A 22,221-nucleotide genomic window follows, 5' to 3' on the forward strand; every position below is an offset into this window, starting at 1 on the left:
TCTCTCCCTCACTCCCTCCTTGTCCCCCTCACTCCTCCCTCCCTCCTGCCTTCCTTGCTCCCTCCCTCCTGCCTCCCTCTCTCCCCACTCCTCCCTCCCTCCCTCCGCCCCTCCCTCCCCCACACCCCCCTCCCCCCACACCCTCTTCCCCCCCACCCCCCCCCCCCCCCCCCCCCCCTCCCCCCTCCTGCAGTGCTTCACTTTATTCATTATATTTTTTGCAGATTCATTTTCGGGGCCAGAACATTTTATGATCTCCAATTTATGTCAGACAGTGCTCAGACAGCCCCCCCCCCCCCCCACCTCCCACCTCCACTCCCTCCCCCCTTCCTCCCTTATCTGCTCCGCCTCGTGTCTCTGTCTCCCTTTTCATGTTCACTCTCCGTGAAACAATGGTACTTCCTAGTAAAGAGCCACCAGTTTATTGTCAGCCATTGAAAGGAGTGTGTGTGTGTGTGTGTGTGTGTGTGTGTGTGTGTGTGTGTGTGTGTGTGTGTGTGTGTGTGTGTGTGTGTGTGTGTGTGTGTGTGTGTGTGTGTGTGTGTGTGTGTGTGTGTGTGTGTGTGTTGGCTTTGGGTGCTAATTAGCATTCCGATGGTGACGCTGAAGGTGTGTTTGGGTAGTTCTGACACGGGGACCGGCTTAGGACCTTTGGAGCGGCCTCCCCTGGGGTGATAAACCGGTCTCACCGGTCAGATCTGCGACTTGTTTGGTCTCTCTCCCTCTCTCGGAGTGTGTCAGCGAAACTCGCATGCATGATTTCCATGCCGGTACATCGTTTTTATGGTTGTTCTCTCCCTCTGCCCGGAATGTGTGACACATCAGCCTGGCCCGTATTGTGACTGTGTCTGTGTGTTGTTGATACAGCTCAGCCAGTGAGGCATACAGGAAGCTCTTACAGGCCTCCGGTCAGTGAGTCAGTGGGCTAGCTGACCAACCAGTCACACTGCCCCACCTGGTCACACACCTGTCCGCCCGGAAGACACATGTATGTGTGTGTTTGTGTGGTATATGAAACCTGATTGTTGAGGGTAAAGTGTGTGTGTGTGTGTGTGTGTGTGTGTGTGTGTGTGTGTGTGTGTGTGTGTGTGTGTGTGTGTGTGTGTGTGTGTGTGTCAACGTATGTACACGGGTCGGTCTGTTGACATTCCTTCTTGGGTAGTATGAGGAAGTGGTGGAAAGGTTAGTCTCGATGCATTATGCATGCCGCTTCACTTTGTGTCAGGGGAGGCCATAGCCATACAGGGAGTTTTGTGAAACAATGAAACCGCATTGTGTCTACAGGCGAGACATTTCTCTCATAAGCAAATATTGCCCACAAAGCAAACGTTTCCTCTTCGGCCAAGTCACTTCACTTTAGTGCACACCAAGAGTAGTTTACAGCGGGCAATATAACATTAGCAATAGTATACCCGCCGTAATCTCGTCCTCGTGTTTGTTTGGTCGGCCTGTTTGATAAAGTGTTTTGCCGTAACATCAGGCCGTAGCCCATCACGATGGAATCGGGTTCCATGCCTTCCTGTATATGTTCCCCGTCCGCGTAGCCGTCTGGCTCCCGTGGAATTGCTCTGATAATAAAGGCACTGAAGGCATAATTCAGCATCTCCTTGTGAAGGTGTGAAGTCTCGGCGGCACACAGCCAGTGTATCCAGATCAAAGATCATCCGATTTGTGCCCGCTCCCCTCCTTTCACCCCGACGGCTCAGGATGGAGAGTCCTCCCCGGATCAGCAGCCGCCCGCTCCACCTCATCCCTGCTGTTCCACCGGGCGCACCTCACACGTGTTCCCACACAGGCAGGTGGGCTCCGAGAGAGCTGAGCGGAGCAGACAGGGGATTATGGAGAACTTTATTGCCCATCTAGGTGTGTGTAATGGTAGCTATTTTTGAATCTGCCTTCAGAGAGATTTGCCTCGGCTTCCCTCAGAGAAGCTGCAAGTCCCACCAACCCCTTCAACCCCCATACCGTCCGGCTCCGTGTGTGTGTGTGTGTGTGTGTGTGTGTGTGTGTGTGTGTGTGTGTGTGTGTGTGTGTGTGTGTGTGTGTGTGTGTGTGTGTGTGTGTGTGTGTGTGTGTGTGTGTGTGTGTGTGTGTCCCACTGTGGTTAACTGGCTTTGACATATGTGGCTTTTCCAGGAGATTTCAGGCTGGGTCCAGACTGCTGAGAAATCAATGCCATCAGACTCTGGTCCTTGTTCTTGTTGATTTTTTTTTTTTCTCTCTGCCCCATCACCTCCCTTCTCCTCTTCTTTCTATTCCTCCTCTCTTTCCCTGCCGTCCCTATGTGGCTATTTTCTTGATTAACCTTTTCTTCCTAACCTTTATCTCGTTCTCCATTACTTTCAACCTCTGTCTCTCGCTCTCTCAATCTTTCAGTCTCTCGCGCTCTCAATCTTTCAGTCTCTCTCTCTTCCTCCCTCTCTATCTGTCTCGGTCTTTCTCTCTGGGACTCTATCCCTCCCCTATTTCTCTGTCTCCCTGTCTGTCTGGGTCTCTGCCGTTCTGTGTCCCCCCGGCTTGGAGCCCTTATTAAAAATGGAGGAAGTGTGCGCTGCATATTTAAAGTGGTCATGGGTGAATTTAAACGACTGATGGTGTTTAGTGTCTCTTCAGGGAGCCGCCGTGAGCCCTTAAGCTGACTCCTCTGACTGGAGCCTGACTGACTAGTGAGCGCACACTAAACCTCTCATAATGACTCCTGTACTCGCGCGCACACATACACACACACACACACTCACACTCACACTCACACACTACTCACACACACTACTCACACACACTACTCACAGAGGAAACACGAACACTTTTGCATAGTGCATGCACAAACAGTCCAGCAATAGACACACACGCACAGTGATCTGTTGGACAAGGAGAACCTAATGTGTGTGTGTTGTGGAAATACCATAGTCTTTGTCCAACGGTCAATAACTCATTACTGTTGGCTGCTTTGATGTGGCGCTGTTTAGGTCTTTTAACTATAATGTGGAGTGTGTGTGTTCGATTGGCTTGTCCCAACTGTCACATTGAGCCCCATCAGGTTATTTCTGTCTTGTTGTCTCCAACCTGGTGAGAGGTGTCCTACACCGAAACAGTTATTGATCACGCACGCACACACACACACATGCACACGCACACACACACACACGATACAGACCCACACGATTCAAGCACACGATCCACATGCACGCACGCGATTCACCCACACGATTCACAAACACGCTCTTGATTAATACACACCCTTGATTAACACACACTCGATACACATGTGTGAGTAGGCAGTATATTAATGTGGCTGTGGACCTTAAGAACACATACAGACATTAGTTATACATTAGTTATACACTTACACTATAAAAATTGTTTGCTTTGCAAATGTGTTTATGGAGAGGTTCATTTCATCCATTATTGACCCCGTTTCTCGAGTATTTTCCAAAGCAAGACCATTGATATCTGCGTTGGGCTATCTTCTGTGCGTCTAACGTGAAAATGTAGATGTATTCATAATTGATGCCGCTGGCATTCTTCTGCATTAGTTTTTTTTGTAGCGGTGTATTGCGGGTTGAAGCGCGCACAGCCATTTCACATGTTTTTTTGTGTGAAAGGCAAAGGGGTCAGGGGGTCCACTGGCATGGGGGCCAATGTAAACATTTGCATTGCTATGTGTATATCGGCACCGAAACTAACACATGGCTTGTATTCTCGGCAGCCGCTCTAGGAGCGTTTGTGCTATCGTAGCAGGACGATGATGAGGTTGTTAAGAGTGCGTGTTTGGCTCCCCACCAGCTCATGTCTAATGTGTGGTGTGTTTAAGTGGGACGGGCTGTCGTCCATTCGTTTTCAAGAGAGACCGGAGTACATAAGTGTATCAATTAAAGAATTGTCAATCAATCAGGATTTTTACTATATTTCTGAGATGGCCTAAAGTCAGTGTTAGTTCTAATAACCTGCAGTATTGTGATGGAAAATTTAGTTTTTTAAACTGTCCATGTCGTTACTTTCCTCATAAGCAAACTTTGTAGAAGGTAAATGAGGTAAATGCCAACCGCTCTCCTCTGGTAGGCGCTATAGAGAACTGTTATACATGAACCATTTCATTCTGCTGGCTATCACTCTGAACACTTCAATCAATTATTGTGTCAGGAAGAATTCCTGTGCAATAAATCGTTCAAACATCCACTACATACAAATTCATTATTTTTTGTATAATTTTTAGTTTAAACCCAGTTTTTAACATATCATTGTCGAATATAAACCAAAGCACACTGTATATACTGTATATTTTATGCATGCATCTACTGTTATGTCCGACTACCTCATTTATGTAAAGTAATCCGTTAATCATCACTATATATTATTCCAGCATATTTGCACTATGCAACACTGCAACCAACCTCATTGTTTGTTTTACTTTGCAAGTAATAAGTAATCAAATTCCTTCCTTCCTTGCCAATAAAGCTCATGACTCACTGATATGATACCTTGGTCAGAATGTTAGGTGTTTCCATTGGCCAAGTCACATTATATGCTATTTCAGGAATACAGTATATAGATATATAGGCTTTCATGTTCAATGCAAGACCTCATGTTTGCAAGCTGACGAAATGCGGTCTTTATAATACCCCTCTCAGAGTCGTGTCAAGTGGTTTCAAATCTGGGGGGAAATTGCCTTCACCAAACCCCCTGTATTAAAAATGAGTGAGGAAAAACTCAAAACAAAGTAAAATAGCCTTGTTCTACATCTGGGACTAGGTAGGAATAGGCTTTTTACCTTAACGGCACAATCACATAATCTGGGAGTTAAATCATGTGCAGCGTTCCGGGCCCTGCATATATACATATATTAAAAAATATATACAGAAGTAGATGGTTAGATTAATGAATAGATAGATAATAGGCCGATATATGAATGCCTAAATGAATTTTGGAAGTGTGTGGATAAATAAATATATACCTATGACTAAACAGGATAAATTAAGAATACAAAGTAATTAAATGTAGCTGGTGACATTCATAATGAATGACTCAATTCTATAATGACTAAATGTAAAACATTTTATATAAATCCATTGTAACGTGAGGGAACAGTCAGTGAACAAATTACCAATACGTGTGAGTAATGTTGAATATTGTAATATTTGTGCCCAGGAGGGAAATCAGAGTAGAAAGCATTGCCAGACCACAATACAACATATGCACACCTGGAAAGAACTGGGTTCTCCAGAAAGAGGATATTAGCAAGAATATAAGCAAAGTAGAACAGGCAAAGAAATTGAGAAGGGAAGCAATTTTAAGGAACTGAAAAGTATTTTTTCCCACTGAAATTAGCGCTTGTATACATGTTTCTTTAAATATGGAAAAAATCCCTATATGAACAGGCAATTGACTCAATTTCCATTGCCTGTAGACAATGATGTGTCAAAGGCAAAGTCAACAACCCGCCTGAAAACAGGATAAGTAAACAGTAGAAGGTGGAGGCCATTGAAAATGTTACTGTGCTTACTTATTTTTCATGTATGCAATTTATTCAGTCTCTCGGCCAGATTCGGTCCGAACAACAAAATCCCTGTTGCATGTTCTTCCTGGCTATTTACGCAACAACGTCTAGAACCATGACACGCATCATAGAACCACTGTGGAAAATGGGGAGAAAATGTGTGTATCCAATTGGGTGTCATGGTTCCATTACTGCCGTGACTACTGCAGGAGTCAACAGTCACAGGAATGATGCCGATTGTAACCTTTCCTACCAAAGACAAAAGACAGATGATGCTGGGAGTGAGTGGCTTTATGCCTTGTGGGAATGGGATGCGAGTTTGAAAATCTGTATTGATCATTTTAATAGTAGCTCTGACGCTCTCACAGAAATTCACCACACAGGATTGTATTCAGAAGAATGTCCAAGGGGAAAGTTTGAAGTAGTTTAATGAAGGTAGACCAATGTTCTAAATGCATAGGAATGTTCAGCTCTTGCAAATATTGTGTCTGGTCTGTGTCTCACAGCACAGCAATAGAAAGGTTAACAGGTTATTAACGGTGTGCTATGTGTGCTTTTGCTAAGCTAAAAGGTTTCACTGGGGAAGGAGCATGTTACTGTGCTTACAAATAACAATTTTATTTATAATGGACACTGTGTCAAAACAACAATTTGAATTGGATGGTTTGCCCTTATGTGCACTGATTGAAGATGTGTTTGGAGTTGTGGACAATACTGCCCTGCTGTATTCTAATGAACAGGACTTGTTTGTCCCTCTCAGAAATTGTTTACCATTTTGCTTTTATGGCACAATCGTCACATGGTATCCCTTGTGTCGAAAGGGGGGATGGTAGAGAATTCTAGATTATTTAAATATATATTGGGATTATTTTCTCATTCTGCTAATAATTACATTTTATGATCCCTTATGCAAACATAATACGCATGCAGCAATGATTGTAAAAATGGTTGGATTTGTGCCACACAGAGCATGTGTAGAGCTATCACACAGTCAACATCATGCCATCTTTGTAATGATTGGTCATTTACTTTAGTTTCTAAATGACCTGAAGTGTCCCCATATACACATACAGATGATACACCCTAAAGCACTGCTAATGGAAATCCTGCAGGGATCAAAAAAAAAAAAAGAAAACTGATGAACTGGCAGGACGGGTTTGACAGAAATAAACATTCAAAGAACCCCTTCCCCTTTCACCTTCCCCAAATGAAAAATATCTCTCATTCCGCTTATTCTTGTGTCTATTCGTAATCTTCCTCTGAAATCCCCGCCTTGATCAGTCGCCTGATGAATATAAATGCTTACGGAATTCAGAAGACAAAAGATATCAATTGCATGTTGATCCACTCCAATTACACGTTGATTTACTACAATGGAATTTAATATTTGTATTAATTCACTTCAGAAAAAACACTTCATGCAACCAAAGTTTCAAACTCTTGTACTTTACCTGCCAGGGTAGTGTTAACAGGAAGTCCTGTATGAAGGTGAAGGCAGGGCATGATCTACTCAGTCATTTACCAACCCTCGCCGCCTAGCTTCCCTGTTGTGATCCACTGGAAGACATTGCCTGGATATGCCATCCTTTTATATTGAGTTTAAGACTTTGTGGAGAACCTTATTGGATTGATTCCTAAATTTAATCAAAAGGGAAGACAAATCTCTTACTTTGGGGCTGGGCTGTCTTGATTTAGAAATGATCTTTCATGATATAAGCTTCATCAATTGTAAGTTAGGTCCCTGTGTTATCTTGGACAGCATGAATCCAAAGGTTTTGAGTTTGAATATTTTGAATGCATAGCCCGTGTTTGCACACTGACAACAAGGGATGTTTGAAAGACCTCTCTGAAGCATAGCCTCAGAGTGCTCAGGCAAGCTACTGATGGCTGTGTTGTGCGCTCTGTTATTCAGCTTAATTAAATCAACAACAATACATCGCTATAACAAGATGTTTTTTAGTGTTTTACTCTCACAATAGAATTTCCCTGAGACTAGCTCGTCCTGCGAGCGGATGTTATGTATTTCAACTCTCCGGGAACATAAGTGAAGTCAAAAAAGGGTGCAATTTGGGAAGAAGCCCTTTATGAATAAATACAAATAAATGCTAGTTTGTTCTAATGGAAAGAGAAGGCCAACCCACTTTTTGATCAAATAAAATCCAGTGAGGGGTGTCATAGATGCTGCATTTATAAATCAAAGGGCTGACATGTTGAGGATTCAGCATTGTAAGAGTTGAGGTTGACGCATGTCTCTAAATCACGTCGCCATAATCCAGTACTGAGAGAAATATGGCTTCCACAATCTCTTCACCGAAAGCCATATTGAAAAAACAAGGCATGTTTCTGCGAGAAGTCTTATTCTTAATCTTATTGCATCTATATGTGGTTTAAAGGTGAATTTATTATCCATCCAGTTGCATGGATATGTATAGTTTATAGACTGTTTCAATGACTGTGCCATTTCAAGGACAGATTTTGAGAGTACAGTAGTCAATGTCTAGCTCTGGATAACGGCATACGTATTTTATTTACTGGCATTTGATAAAGGTAGCAAGTATAATGGTCAGCCCAACACTTTAAAAGTGTGTCACCTGCATTAAGGTGGACGTACAGTTTATATAAATAGTTTACAGGACTTAGAAGTGAACCTTGTGGGATGCCTTGTCATTGGTAGAAAATGTGATCTGACATTAGCCACTGCTAAATACTGTTGGTACTGGAGCAGAGTATGATCAACGGCTTCAAAGGCTTTTGATACATACTTAACAAAGAGGCACAGTGCTTCCTTTTGTCTACAGCTGACACAATATCATTTATATCCCACCATATAGTAGCAGCGATGGTACAATAATCTGTTCTGATTTCTGAAGCCTCATTGGTGAGGGTTGATGCAGAATCTCTAGTTAAGAAAGACAAGGTCATTGTTTGCCACTGATGCAAGGGTTTTAGACAGATTTGACTATTTTCTCCTCCTGTGTGCAAAGGTAAAACCTCCGCCATCTTCCATCCTTTGAACATGTGAACTTGTGAGTTAAATTAGTTCAAGTCTCAAGGTGTAACATGTCAACTAGCTTGTAGCTTAACTGATTTATCCTACAAATCAAAAATGCTGACCAGCCAGTACCTCTTATCTTGTTTACAAGAATCATGTTATCAACACTCCCAAAACCCCTCCCACCCGCATCACCCAGCCTGCTGAGGCACGCTCACTTCCCACAGTCTCAGAACCAGCTAGAGTGGAGAGAAGCATTCAGAACCAGCTAGAGTTTACTAAACACTGTTATTGAGTTTTGGGAATTCTGAAAGTCAAAATTGTGCACATTGCTACTGAACGTAAAAATTGTGTGTTGCTTGAAGGTGATGGGGACTGAGAGCTTTTAGAATTGTTATCACCAGCTGGGTCACCAGCCAGTGAATTTGAGTCACTGGCTATAAGAGCTTCAGTGTTTACACGAGCAGAAGGGTTTAGGAGGGCCCACTGAGGGCCACAGCTAACTGTATGTACATAGCCAACATCATTGTTGAAGAACATATTTGCAGAATTAGCTGATTACCATTACCACGTCTTTTAAAAGCTGTGCGTATTTATTTATCTTCCGTCAGTATGACACAAAGGGATTAATATGAGTGGGCAGAGAGGAAACACTGTTGTTTTCCGTGGAGTTTACTGCTTTCCAGCATTAAAATGGATTCGACCAAGAGTTGTAGATGGAGGTTAAGTAATAATTAGTAGAGTTTATTGAAGCATTTATTTCTTACATCTGACGGCAAACCTATGGGAGGTAAAATGTCTAGCTAGGAACCACTCTTTGTTTCTTGCCAGAAACTGACTTGGTATTTCAGAGGGGAACCAGAGGCTAGACCTATCTTACATTTTTGATTTTTTTTAATGTGCCTTTTGACTATTAAATGGATGATAACTAAAAAATAATATAATGCTCATTCGACATCTGTAACTGCTATAGTATGAGAACAGTTGCTATCTTGGAGATCCTATAAGACGATGCTGCCAGCCTTGCTCTGCCCGCATCACTGGTGACCCAGAGTCATCCTACACATGCTGGAAAGCTTGTGTAGGATCAAGGATCCAAAGTCTAAGGACAATGCATGGACCTGCTCTCCATTAAACCTACACTGTATGTAGATGGGTGGGTGTGTATGTGGGTGGGCAGGTGTGGCCTGTGGGCCTTTATTGATGTGTGTGTGTGTGTGTGTGTGTCCCTTTTACTCCTAATTTATTCGTAAGTCAACAACACACCAAGCACACAGCCTAGCAACTGCATTTAACCGATAATGAAACCATTCTTTATCTGTAACGCAGATGGATTCACTGCTTTAAGGGCATTCCCTCCCCTCTCATGCCATCTATCCTCCCTGCTGCGGCCCTTCTCCTGGGGGGGGGGGGGGGGGGGGAAAGAGAGAGAGGGGGGGGGGAAAGAGAGAGAGGGGGGGGGGGAGAGAGAGAGAGGGGGGGGGAGGGGAGAGAGGGGAGAGAGAGAGACGGACGAGTCATGGGCAAGAGAAGTCACAAGAGTGTGGGAGAGGCGAGTCATCGGAGGGAGAAGAGAATGGAGTTGAAATGAAGAGAGGGAGAGTCAAGAGTCAAGTCAAAAGAATAGAATCGAGAGAGAGCGTGAGAGAGAGGGGGGAGGAAGAGAGTGATGTGAGCCAAGTGGCCAGGGAGACGGGGGCCATAATGGCTTTGTATGTCGTTAATCAGTGACTGATGAGAGGCTGGCGTGGAGGAGGTGAGAAGGAGAGGCCTGCTACAGCCGTGCTGCTCTCCCTGGGCTCCGCGTGAGAGGCCGCCTGGCTGACCTGATCAGCTAGTCCTTGGCCACAATACCCGGGCCCTGTACGCTCTTTCCCGCAAAGGGTTGCAAATGACTACATCACGCTGCTCGCATTGAAAATCAAGCCGGACGACTCTGAACCTTTCTCTTCCACAACTCCATATTTATTTCTGCTTCTTTTGGAAAGAATTCACTTTCTTGACACTCTTTGCCTGACGCCTCCACACTCTCTGGGTTGCTTTGTTACTTTGTGTGCCTTCAGCCTACATCTTCTATTCCGTTTTCAGTTCCCTGTGTTCCTTCCTGTAGATATTCCCTCCATCTGCCCTCCTTCTCCTCCTTCTGCTTCGGATCCGTTTCCTCTTGTGCAACGCTTGCTTTATGGTCATGTGTCGGGCGTGTGCAGAGTTTTGCCGTGCGCGTGTGTGTGCGTGTGCGTTTGCGTGTGTGTGTGTGTGCGTGAGAAAAAGCACCCTGCGCAAGACTGAGTCTGGATTTGGAGACGGAGGGTTGGGCAGAAGCGGCCGTGTGTCCTTCCTCTCTGACGTATGAAGAGGAGCCTGGTCAGCACCCACCAGCTCACCCTTATGTGTATGTGTGGGTGTGTGTGTGTGGATACACGTGCACACAATACGTGGGTATACATTGAGGCATGACTTTTATAGGTGTACACCCAACAGACTTTACCATTTTATCAGGTGTGTGCATGTGGGGCACGCGTGTGGTGTGGGGCTGAGGTTTTGTGGGCATGCGTGTTTGTGTGCGCCCCTTTTGTGTGTGCTCGCGCGTGTCCGTTACAAAGTTACAAGGTGTCCCTCCTAGCCAGAAGTTGGCGTGGGCAGCAGGTAAACTCACCAGATACTCTCGACTGGCCCCTCAGACACACACATACACACACCCTGCTAGGAGGGGAGGGGAGGGGAGGAGGAGAGGGGTGCGCAGGAGGAAGACAGATGGGTAGCCTTAAAGTCACTGGCATGTAATTACCACCGCCTGCTCGGGCTCTATCACAACTGTTTCCATTTAAACTGCAATAGAGTCATTTCACGTAATAAAGTACAGTTGTATGATGAGGGATGCTGAGGCGATGATGGTCCAGTCTGTAATAAGCAGCAATTACTCTGTTGAATAGCACTCTTGGTCTGTTCACTGGGAGTCTGTTCATATAATTGTTGCCCTGTGTGTGTGTGTGTGTGTGTGTGTGTGTGAGAGAAAAATAAATAAAGGCACAGTCTTTCGCTGTGTGCTAGCGCATGTGTGACTCAATGTATTTTTCTGGGGGTATTTTACAAAGGTCTCTTTGCATTTGTACAACATAGTCCAATATCAGTGTTTGTGTGGGAGTGTTGGTTTTGCATGTGTTTATAAAAGCCTAGCAATGTCAGCAAACACTGAGCTGTCATTTTCTCAGTATACCTTTTATATCTAATAAGACACGCATAGTGTTCAACCCTCAGTATTAGGGGAATTTTTGTGTATGTGTCGGTCTATGAATGTGTGTCTACGCCTGTGTGTGTGTGTGTGTGTGTGTCGGTCTATGGATTTGTGTGACTGTGTGCGGGTTTGTCTCTGTCTATGACCGTGTGTCTGTTTATGCGTGTGTGTGTGTGTGTGTGTGTGTGTCTTATGGATGTGAGTGTGGCAAAGTGGCTGCTGGTACAACAACAGATCATTTCTGTTTTGGAGTGGACAGCTACATTTGGCTAATGCAGCGGGGGGTGCATTTCCGCTGCTTGGGGTGGCGGCGGTGGTGCTGGTGGTGGTGGGGGTGGTGGTGGTGGTGGTTTAGGCTGGAGAGCACAGTAAATACTGCCGGGAAGAGACGCAGGGAGACGGCTGCAGCGACCTTGTCCCAGGGAAGGAGGAGAAGGCAGGATGGATGGATGGGAGGGAGGAGACGGATGGAGAGAAGAGAAGGAAAGCTTCTGTCCTCTCCTGGGGCTGGCAGAATCTGCTTTTTAATACGCAGTGGCAGAGAGCACACTGTCTCTCACACACACTTTGTCTCCTGGGACGGACAGACTCACACACACACTGAGAGCACACTCTCTCCTGGGAGATAGTGCACACACACAGACACACAGACACACAGACACACAGACACACAGACACACAGACACACAGACACACACACACACACACACACACACACACACACACACACACACACACACACACAGGGCCATGGCGAGTGGGTGACGTGGTGTTTAATCCTCCGGACAGCCAGAGTGCGCCCGGCTGGACCTAGAATCACAGTCCATTAGAACTGACCCAGCCGCGCTGATCGGTCCTGAACAAACACACACACACCTTGACACACACCTCCACACACATCGTCGCGCGCACACAAACAAATATTGACACACAAAGACCTACACACAAACACATTGAGACCTAGTTAAAAAAAACAGTTTGTGCTCGCTCCTCATGATTGGATGGTAATGTTTTGTTAACTGCAGCCCCGGCTTCTATTGTGTTGATGAGAACACCGGGTCCTCTATTGCCTCTGAATATATGCTGCGAGTCATTTCAGCACTTAAGACTGTGCACTTTCACTGATTGTGAACAGTGTGTGTGTGAGTAGTATTAACCCTGTCAGGATACAAACACTGTGATGTTATATTCATTGTGTGTGTGTGTGTGTGTGTTTGTGTGACATTTGATTTGATCCTCCGGGATGTGATTGGCTTGTGCAGTGGTGACAAACAGCACTTGCCAGCTGTGTGTCTGCGTCTTGCAGGATTCGTAGGGAGGAGAGTGAAAGCGTCTCCACAGATGTGTTCTAGTTGTTAGTTGAATCTTCCACTTTGAGCAAGTTGTGGAGGAAGTTAGGTTTCTATAGACAGAATACAATATATAGAGTGTACTTTGTTGAACAGGGGAATATGATGAGGTGAGAGAATGATGTGGGGATTTGCTCTCTAGGTTTTTTATTTCATTATGGTGTATTATATGTCAAGTTGCCAGTATCACTTAGCCTTGGCCTCACCCACGCAAAACCACGTCTTGAGTCTAACAGCACCACTCGCCCCTCATTTTGCCAGCTCCACACTGTAAGATTGCCCTGGTGAAAGGCTGCTTTCATGCTTAACCTTCTGAATGAAATGATATTAACAGGGTTTGCCGGTTAGGTGATATATAAAGAAACTTGTTGATTTGAAAGGGAATAATAAAGCACCATTATCTGCAGTCCTGTCCTGATCTCCCTCAAAGATGCTAAACAGAGAAGAGTGATCAAAAGCTTTTTGGGATTCTATCAAGGAGTTAAATCAGTTGGTGAAATGAAATAAGGGCTTTATGAGTTGGTACAAAGTTCAGAGAGGGATAACATGATTCTGATACTGAAAAGACTCCATAATGTCAGACTTGATTGCTGTAAATCTGGATCCCCCCCACCTTCGAGAAGATGCCTCCAGGCCTTCTGTTTAGTTATTTGAACCCTGCGTCAGTTGTAGCTTTTTAAAATGTCAAGATGACAGGAAATTCCTTTGAAAAGCAGCATTACATTCATTAATTTATTCCCTTTTTATAAATGTACTGAGGTTTGGCCCCGAACTCTCTCTATGAACTAGAAACGTACATAGGAGTGTGTTACTGTTTCAGGGCTACGCGGATCATGGCAGATCATACCCAGCAGAGAACATGGGGATGACCCGGGATGCCCCTCTGCCAATAGAAAGGGCAAAAGGCTAACCGGCTCCCTTTAACCCTTCCAGAAATCGTTTTCGATTTGTTGTGCTGCCGAGCGGTGTACTACTGTCCAGTGACCTGCTAAGCTTTTCAGACAAGCACAAATACCCGCTGGTCTAAAATAGTCATATTGGTGAGATGTATCTGGAAGTATTTATTTATTTATTCATTCATAATAGATGCTGTGTGTGTGTGTGTGTGTGTGTGTGTGTGTGTGTGTGTGTGTGTGTGTGTGTGTGTGTGTGTGTGTGTGTGTGTGTGTGTGTGTGTGTGTGTGTGTAGGCTTAACTCTGCCATTACGCTTAGGAGATGAGAGTACGGTTGGTGTGTATGAGGGGGGGGGGGGGGGGGGGGGGGCAGGGGCATCCTAAACGACGGTACGGGATGACAGAAGAGAGAGAGGGAGCAGAAATACATTTGTTGTGGTGGGGGGATGGATGTGTTTGTTTGGAGGTGGGTTAGGCCAGGCCACCATGTTAACCATAATCCCCGCAGGCAAAGGCTGCATCACACAGGAAAGAACAAGGGATTGAAAGAGAGAGAGAGTTTAGTTGGTTGTCTTCCTGCGCTCCCTCCTCCTCCTCCTCCTCCTCCTCTGTCGCGGTGGGCCAGCTCCAGCCATGCCCCAGGAAGTAGCTGACTGCTTATCAGGAGTCCGGGCCTTGATCTGGGCCCCCATCTCACTGGTCTGCTTCTGCTTCCTGCAGCCCCCTGCTCCCTCTCCACTACTGCTGCCTGCTTTTTGTTCTCTATTTCCAACCAGCAACCTTTTGGTTTCTGACTTCCTCTTTCTCTGACTCCTGACTCTCCAGGTATTCAGCTGTACTGTTTTTCCTCTGCGTCCCTTGCCGTCTCTTCCCAAACAGAGACACACACACTCTTTCTCTCTCTAGTCATATATCTCCCTCAGCCTTTTGTCTCTCTCTCACCAACTACCGCCCCTTCTATCCCTCTGTCTCTCCATCTCTCTTTCCTTCCATCTCTCCAACCAACTATCTCTTTCCAGCTATCTCTCTGTCTCTCTCTCTATCCCGTGTGTGTGTGTGTGTCTCTCTCTCTATCCTGTGTGTGTGTGTGTGTGTGTGTGTGTGTGTGTGTGTGTGTGTGTGTGTGTGTGTGTGTGTGTGTGTGTGTGTGTGTGTGTGTGTGTGTGTGTGTGTGTGTGTGTGTGTGTCTGTCTGGAACCTAATGTACTCCATAACCTACTCTATAACCGTGTGGGTGATTGTCTGACTGGGGCTGAAATTGTGATGGCTGTCCTTGGCGGGGAGCTGCAGAAATCTCGACAAGCATGGCAGTTATAAATACACGCGCTCGCAAATAGGCTACACACCGAGAAAGAGGACTCCGTCTGGGAGATTTCATTAGCCCGAGCCACGGCCGGTGTCCAGGGCCAACACAGAGGGTATGCTCCTCCGCGGCGTGCACAGAGACACCGCCCCGCCATCCTCAAATTGGCTTCCTTTCAACAAGGTTTCCTGCTTTCTCTCAGAGGTTATCAGGGAGAAAATGAAAGAGTGGCGGCTGAAAGGGCTTTTTACCTGAGCCGGCTGAGGGAAACTGGACTGTTGTGGAATGGGGACAATGACACGAGCGAGCCAGATGCATACAAATATGGAGGAAACGAGACATAAAGGGAGAGAAAATGCTTATCATAATTTGAAATAAACTGAAGTTGAACTAAAGGATCTGTAAGCGAGGAGAGGAAAACGCCGGCAAACGGAAACGCAACAGCGTTTCTATAATAAATGTGAAATCAGAGCGATTTCTCAGTGCGAAAGGATACTGCCTTCGTTTATAAAAGCTGCACAGCGCCCCCATGTGGTGAAAACCGTCCCCCACACCCGTTTAACGCTCAGTCCCTGGAGAATACAGCTACCTGGGGAAGTGCTGGACGACTCTCTTTTTAATGCACAATAAAGGTTATCCATTATTATTTATTTTGGACTTTGTAAGACACCTATGGCCGTTCATTATCATCGGTAATACCAAACACCTGGTTTAATAATTGCGATCTTTTGTTGAAGAACGCCTTCGCACTGACTCAGCTCGCACTCGTAAATGTCACAGTGAAATGCTATCTAATTTTGTCTGCAGCGACCTTGCACCAACCTAACTCGGTAATTATTTAACATTCATTCGTTTTAAAGCTCCCGTTTGCAGTGGCTTTAAAAGTCGATTGCCTTGGTTTATGGGGGCTGCTGAAACGAAGCGTGTTTTATAAGCCCAGGGGAAGACACTTGGAAGTCCCGCACTGTTGGGTCTGGACGTTTTTTTTAGTAGTCCGCATTGTCCTTATTTCAGAGGAAATCTCACGACTTCTCTGTCGATCCGATACGATGATGTCTTACAAGTATTGACTGTAGCCCATAATAAGCATCATGCATACTACTATTAGCCTACTACCGAAAGCAACGATGGCTTTTCAGGGATGTATTATTCCGCTGTAGCCTTAGGGCTTGCACTTTATTGCTGTCCGTAAATCCGAAACAGATTTTGGTTGTGTTGGGGACGCGACTCCATTATGAACAAGGGACCGCTAGTCCTGTCAAGGTTCTTTATGCAATGTGCATACATTATCGCTGTATTTCTTTTTTGCATGAATATAGATAGCTTTCCTGCAAAAGACATTTGGTAAACATTCTTAAATGTTAAGCTCTAGGCTTTTTGGATGAAGTACTTTACGAACCGAAGCCTAGAAGTTCAACATCTCCCCGCTTTCAGGGAAGAGACACACGTTCTTTATGCTTCCTACAAAGCAGCGAGAGTAATTTGCAAGTACAATCCAGTTGAATTCATCATGGTCAAGGATAATATGTAAATGATTTGGCCGCCGAGAGTGGGTGGGTGTTTGGGTTTGCGCGTGTGTTGAGGCACACGTGCACGAGTTTATGAGTTCGTTTACCATTTGCATATTCATAGATCCTTGCATTCTAAATAAGGTTAAAGAGTAGGCCCAAGTGAGGAGAAAATTATAATGAGCTCTTGAAAATATGCTTGCTAGTTTAGGCATCAGATTATTTGTTTTGCAATATTGATTATTTTATTTTATCTTAATTTTATGTAGTTAATGTAGTACAATCTTCTGACTCAATTAAATGTATCAAAAAAAAGTAATAAAGATTTTATAGTATGATATTCATACTTGCGTATATATTTTTAGATAATATTGTTAAAACATTATAACATGACCTTGGCGTAACTTTTGCCATATCCAAAATCAACCCAAAATCTATAATACATATATATACAGTGGATAAAGGGAAATAGAAATAGGATGGACTGATCGAGCTTGCATAATCTTTGTTTATTTATTTATTTATCGCTACACACTCCATTTATTAAACAAGAACATGAATAAGATATAATAATTGCTGCTAAAATCTGCTGCTGCTGCTTCTTTTTAAAATGTATTTATTTATACCATGTCTTGTTGCTTTTTTAATTGTGTTTTTCTTGCTTGTTTATGTGTCTTGTCTGTACTACCGCTGCTGGAATTTTGAATTTCCCTGAAGGAGCATTCCCAAGGGATCAATAAAGTGTCTATCTATCTTATCTTATCTTATGAACCACAGAGGTGGTGTATAAACCTAATAAACATCTATTGGTATATTGGACACACCAGCCCACACCAGCAGGTGGAGGTAAAATGGTGGACTGAACAGTATAGGAACAGCCATGAGAATGGACTGGGTTTGAATCGCCATGATGATGCCGAGGTATGAAGAAATGTGTTAATGAACATGTAGACCCTCAAAAACGAAAAAGAAAAAATGAATGCCTTTCCTTCTGGAACGGTATTCAGGAAGGAAAGGGAGAAATTCATAGATCAGTATTTGAGGTCTCAAAGCATCGATTGTGACCCCTCCAATTAACATGACCGCAGTCTTTTTGCTTGCTCTTTTCCTTGCTCTCCCTCTCTCATCAATGGAGTTTCAGATCCTGCGTGGCCTTTACCACCTCCTCATTAGCATAACCCCCGGGGAATATTGGTCTATAATGAGCTGAGCAGCTCCTTTGGTAAACACTGAAACATGTACTTCTGTGTGCGTGGGTCACGCTTCATTAGAGCAACCTCTGTGTGATGTCTCTGGTTCCTCTTAATAACCCGTGTGTGGGAACACGCTAATCACGAACAGGGCCTGCACTCGGCTCACCTGCACGTCGGAGCACACGCATCGTCACACCGCATGAGCCATGCATTTTGAGAGGATGAGGGAGCGGGGGAGAGAGAGAGAGAGAGATTGGAGTCACCGCAACAGCCTCTACTTTACAACAGGCCAAAGCCTCATTAAACACACTAATGTCTTGAATCATTTGTAGTCCAACGTTGTTTGTTCCTTCCCTGCAGTCTTCTAGAGATCCTCTGTAGATGGAATTATTATGCACTGATAATAATAATAATCAGACTAGTCCACTAACCTTGTCTTCCTGTTTCCTATTGCTTCTCAGTCCAGTTGGTTATTTTTATATATACGTGGTCAAGCAGCCCTTGGTGTATTATGTAACTACACCCATTTTGTTTATATGCTGTTATATTTTCCAGTCTCAAGTGAATGTCACTTTGGATAAAAACGGCCTGCGAAATTATTGTATTATATATATTGTTTGATTTTAAAGTTGTAATAGCTAAGATATTCTGAATTGTATTTTGTTAGAAATGGCGTAACCGTCTGTATGAATTTAGATTAAGTAAGACTGCTCCTGGTTCATTCTGACCAGTCAGGGCGTCTCTTCCCTGATTGATTCGGGGAGTTGGTCTCAACGATCAATCACAGGTGTGGGAAATACCATACTTTGTCACCATGGCGAAGGGAATGTTTTCAATGCATATCTTTTTTCCATTCTTGCTCGGCTGCTCATTTCTGCTCTCTCTTTTCTTCTCTCAAACAAGCCACCTGAGATGTGAACGTGTGTCATGTGTTTCCCTCAGGAACCAGGCTGCCGGAGAAGGGGGCGACCACAGGCATCATCATCGGGGCCATCATTGGGGTGATCATCATCCTGGCCGCCATCGGCTCCGGCATCGCCATGTACCGCAGGCGTAAGAAGTCGATGAGCGAGTACGTTCCTGTGTGTGTGTGTGTGCAAAATAATAATGTCATTATAAACAGTGCTTTGTATATCTATTTTACTATTTTAAGTTGTTCAAATTAATAAGTGTTTTTTCAAACAACTTGCATTAACAAGTTCTCTCTCTCTCTCTCTCTCTCTCTCTCTCTCTCTCTCTCTCTCTCTCTCTCTCTCTCTCTCTCTCTCTCTCTCTCTCTCTCTCTCTCTCTCTCTCTCTCTCTCTCTCTCTCTCTCTCTCTCTCTCTCTCTCTCTCTCTCTCTCTCTCATATATATATTTAGTGGTCCACCTACATTCCAGCCCCCTCCCCCTAAGAAGACCAACAGCTCAACAGACAGAGTGAGTCCCTGATGACTTGGCAACACGTCTAGAAACTAAATCAACATTTAGAATCAGACTGAACAGCATGTTCTGAATGATATGTGTCAATAAGAGAATGACTACTGCAACTACGAAGCCATCTGATGTCATCTCTTTTTGAATGGATGCGTGTTTTGTTTTGTAGTTGATCAACGTCCATGACCCAGTGGTTGAGAACAGGCCCCTGCAGGAACAGTACTACAATACCCAGAGTGCTGAGCCAGTCACGGTAATGGCAGCTATAATACTTGGGATAACAGCAGCAGGTTTAGCATTCAAACAATAGCGAATGATTGATATTAACGAAATACATGAATACAACACAATGACCAATTCCTTCATTTTCTGAAGATATTTTCATTTGGGTAATTTAGTGATCCTACAAGTTAGGCAGTAAACGAATACAATCAGAATTGGAGTGACTACAAAAAAAAAAGTGTAGAGAAGAATTAGGAATCAGACACAAGGTAAGTATAGTATATTCAGTTAGCATTATTAATGCATAGTAGTGACTTAACCACTCTGCTCTTAGTTCTGCAGTAAGTGATGGGTAAAATTGCATGTTGTACTTGTACAATGACACCAATAAAGGTTGTTCGCCTCATGATTCATACACATACGGCCACTCCGAGGGACAGATGATAGCTCTAAGTGCAGAACACACGGACAAGAAGAGGTGAATATGAGGGACTAAACAACTACCTGGGTCCTTGTGATCCTGGCAGGACCTGGACACCTACCAGGAGGAGGAAGGGGAGGCTCCCAAGGACAGGGTGCACTACTACTCCGCTGCCCCCAGTGGCTGGGATGACCCGGAGCACAACGAGGTGCCGCCGCCCTACCTCTACACCTACGCCGACGATCCACAGGCCGCGCCTCAGGACGGTGTCGTCAACCGCGGGGACAGCTTCGTATCGGCTGCCATGTTTGTGTGAGAGGAAGATGGATGGGTGTCAGGTGTGTGTGTGTGTGTGTGTGTGTGTGTGTGTGTGTGTGTGTGTGTGTGTGTGTCCATTCACCCATCAGAGTGAGAGGGCATGACATCTGGTTTATTAAAAAGCCAAAAAGCCATCAATCTCTCCCTCTCGGTGTGTGTGTGTGTGTGTGTGTGTGTGTGTGTGTGTGTGTGTGTGTGTGTGTGTGTGTGTGTGTGTGTGTGTGTGTGTGTGTGCGCGCATTTGGAACCATGGGGGGAGTGTGATGGTAAATTCCCGAGGTTGCTATTTTGGATCGTATATTTAAGAAGTCTGTTACTTAGAGTGACACATGCATGCTCACCTGAGATGTAATTATGAGATTCTTGTGGTTTCAATAAGTGGCTTGATTTCACATGTGCTTTGTTCCTTTAGTCCCCAGAGTTCTGCTGAGCCTGCTTAACAAAGCCATGCAAACTGTAACGAATCTGACCACATATTGAAAATGTTTTTACTAGTTAAAATGTTTTGAGGCATAACCTGCTGAATTAATGAATGAATTTCATCCTGAACATGATCTAAAGAGTTAAAAAGCTGATCAGGTTGCCACACATACCTCTGGGTGTTACTTTTATGACACCTGTGTCTGTATGTGTGAGAGAGATTAGTCCAGAAACTGGGGGCGATGCCATGTTCAACGCTATGATTAGGAATGGGCCATATGGCAGCCATCTTGGTTTTAAACACTAGTGTTTAGCACCAAGATGGACCCAAGATGGACGCTAGGTGAATGAGAACCATGGATTCTCCCTGCTGGGGTGACGTCTGCAATGATTGTTCTTCTCGTTATCTTTCTTTTTGTTTGGTTATGGTCTCAAACCTTTTCTTAAGCACATTCTACCGTGAAATTGGGGTCTTCGTGTGAATGTAAGTAAGAGGAAATTAAATGAGGAGAACTCTGCTCAGCTGTACACATGTCTATTTTTTATGTTTTTTTTCTTTCTTCTCTAAAGCCATATTGGACCCAAGCCCCTACATACATCGACTGCTACATCTAATACTGTATTTCTAAAACAGGGAATGTCTGTTACCTTGCACTGTTTTGATGAAAAGGGAGTACTGGTTGTTTTGAATATCCTTCGATCTAGCAGCATACTTGAATTGATAATGTAAAATACGGTTTGTTATAAAATCTGCTGCTCTCGTCATTTGGAATTGGAGGATTATGCTGTTCTTTGATGAGGAGACGGTTAATAATGTCCCCACCGGTATGTTAATTTCCCCTAGTTAATCAGGGCTAAATGTTTATATTGATATGGAAATTACTGCATCTATTATGAATAACCAATGTATGTGCATGCATGTATATACTTTACCAAATCACGTCTGTGTTAAAAGTGATAAGGGATTTTTCAATTTCTTATTTTTAAACAAATTTTGATTTTATTGTTTGTACATTGTTCTTTTGATTTGTTGATGTACATCATTGTCTAGTTTAATAAAAGCATTAACTCTGGCTTAAATTTCTGTTCAACCTACAGATTGTGCTTGATGCAGTGATATACTGAAAAAATAATACATTTATTATTAATCAATAACTATATCAACAAATCAGATATCAACAGATATCAACAAATCCAAACAAAGTTTGAAGAAAATGTATAGATTACCAGGTGTCACATGGTACTGCTGTACTGCAATTGTTATACCTCAACTAACCACACGAGGGTGCAGCTTTAGAAAAGTGGCTCCCAACATTTCATCTGCGACGCAAGGCCTTCTATTACCGACCGCCACTCTCTACGCTTGACTCATCCCTTTCATCGTCTCAAGCGATCATCCCCCAATCCCTTTCTAAAAGACCATTAACCGTCCCTTCGATGCATTAGCTTGACCAT

General features: G+C 44.2%; 1 protein-coding gene across 1 annotated transcript in view; it reads left to right on the forward strand.

Annotated features, from left to right (window-relative positions):
* The window catches only part of LOC115553438 (nectin-2), a 77,297-nt gene extending 55,454 nt beyond the window's left edge, over positions 1-21,843 (forward strand). Inside the window, exons 7-10 of the mRNA XM_030369670.1 lie at positions 18,911-19,040; positions 19,331-19,388; positions 19,555-19,638; positions 20,135-21,843. Coding sequence (XP_030225530.1) covers positions 18,911-19,040; positions 19,331-19,388; positions 19,555-19,638; positions 20,135-20,344 — 482 coding nt within the window. The 3' untranslated portion in view covers positions 20,345-21,843. The remainder of the gene's footprint in view (positions 1-18,910; positions 19,041-19,330; positions 19,389-19,554; positions 19,639-20,134) is intronic.
* Positions 21,844-22,221: the final 378 nt, after the last annotated feature.

This window comes from Gadus morhua, chromosome 11 (genome assembly GCF_902167405.1).
Source record: "Gadus morhua chromosome 11, gadMor3.0, whole genome shotgun sequence".
Lineage (NCBI taxonomy): Eukaryota > Metazoa > Chordata > Actinopteri > Gadiformes > Gadidae > Gadus > Gadus morhua.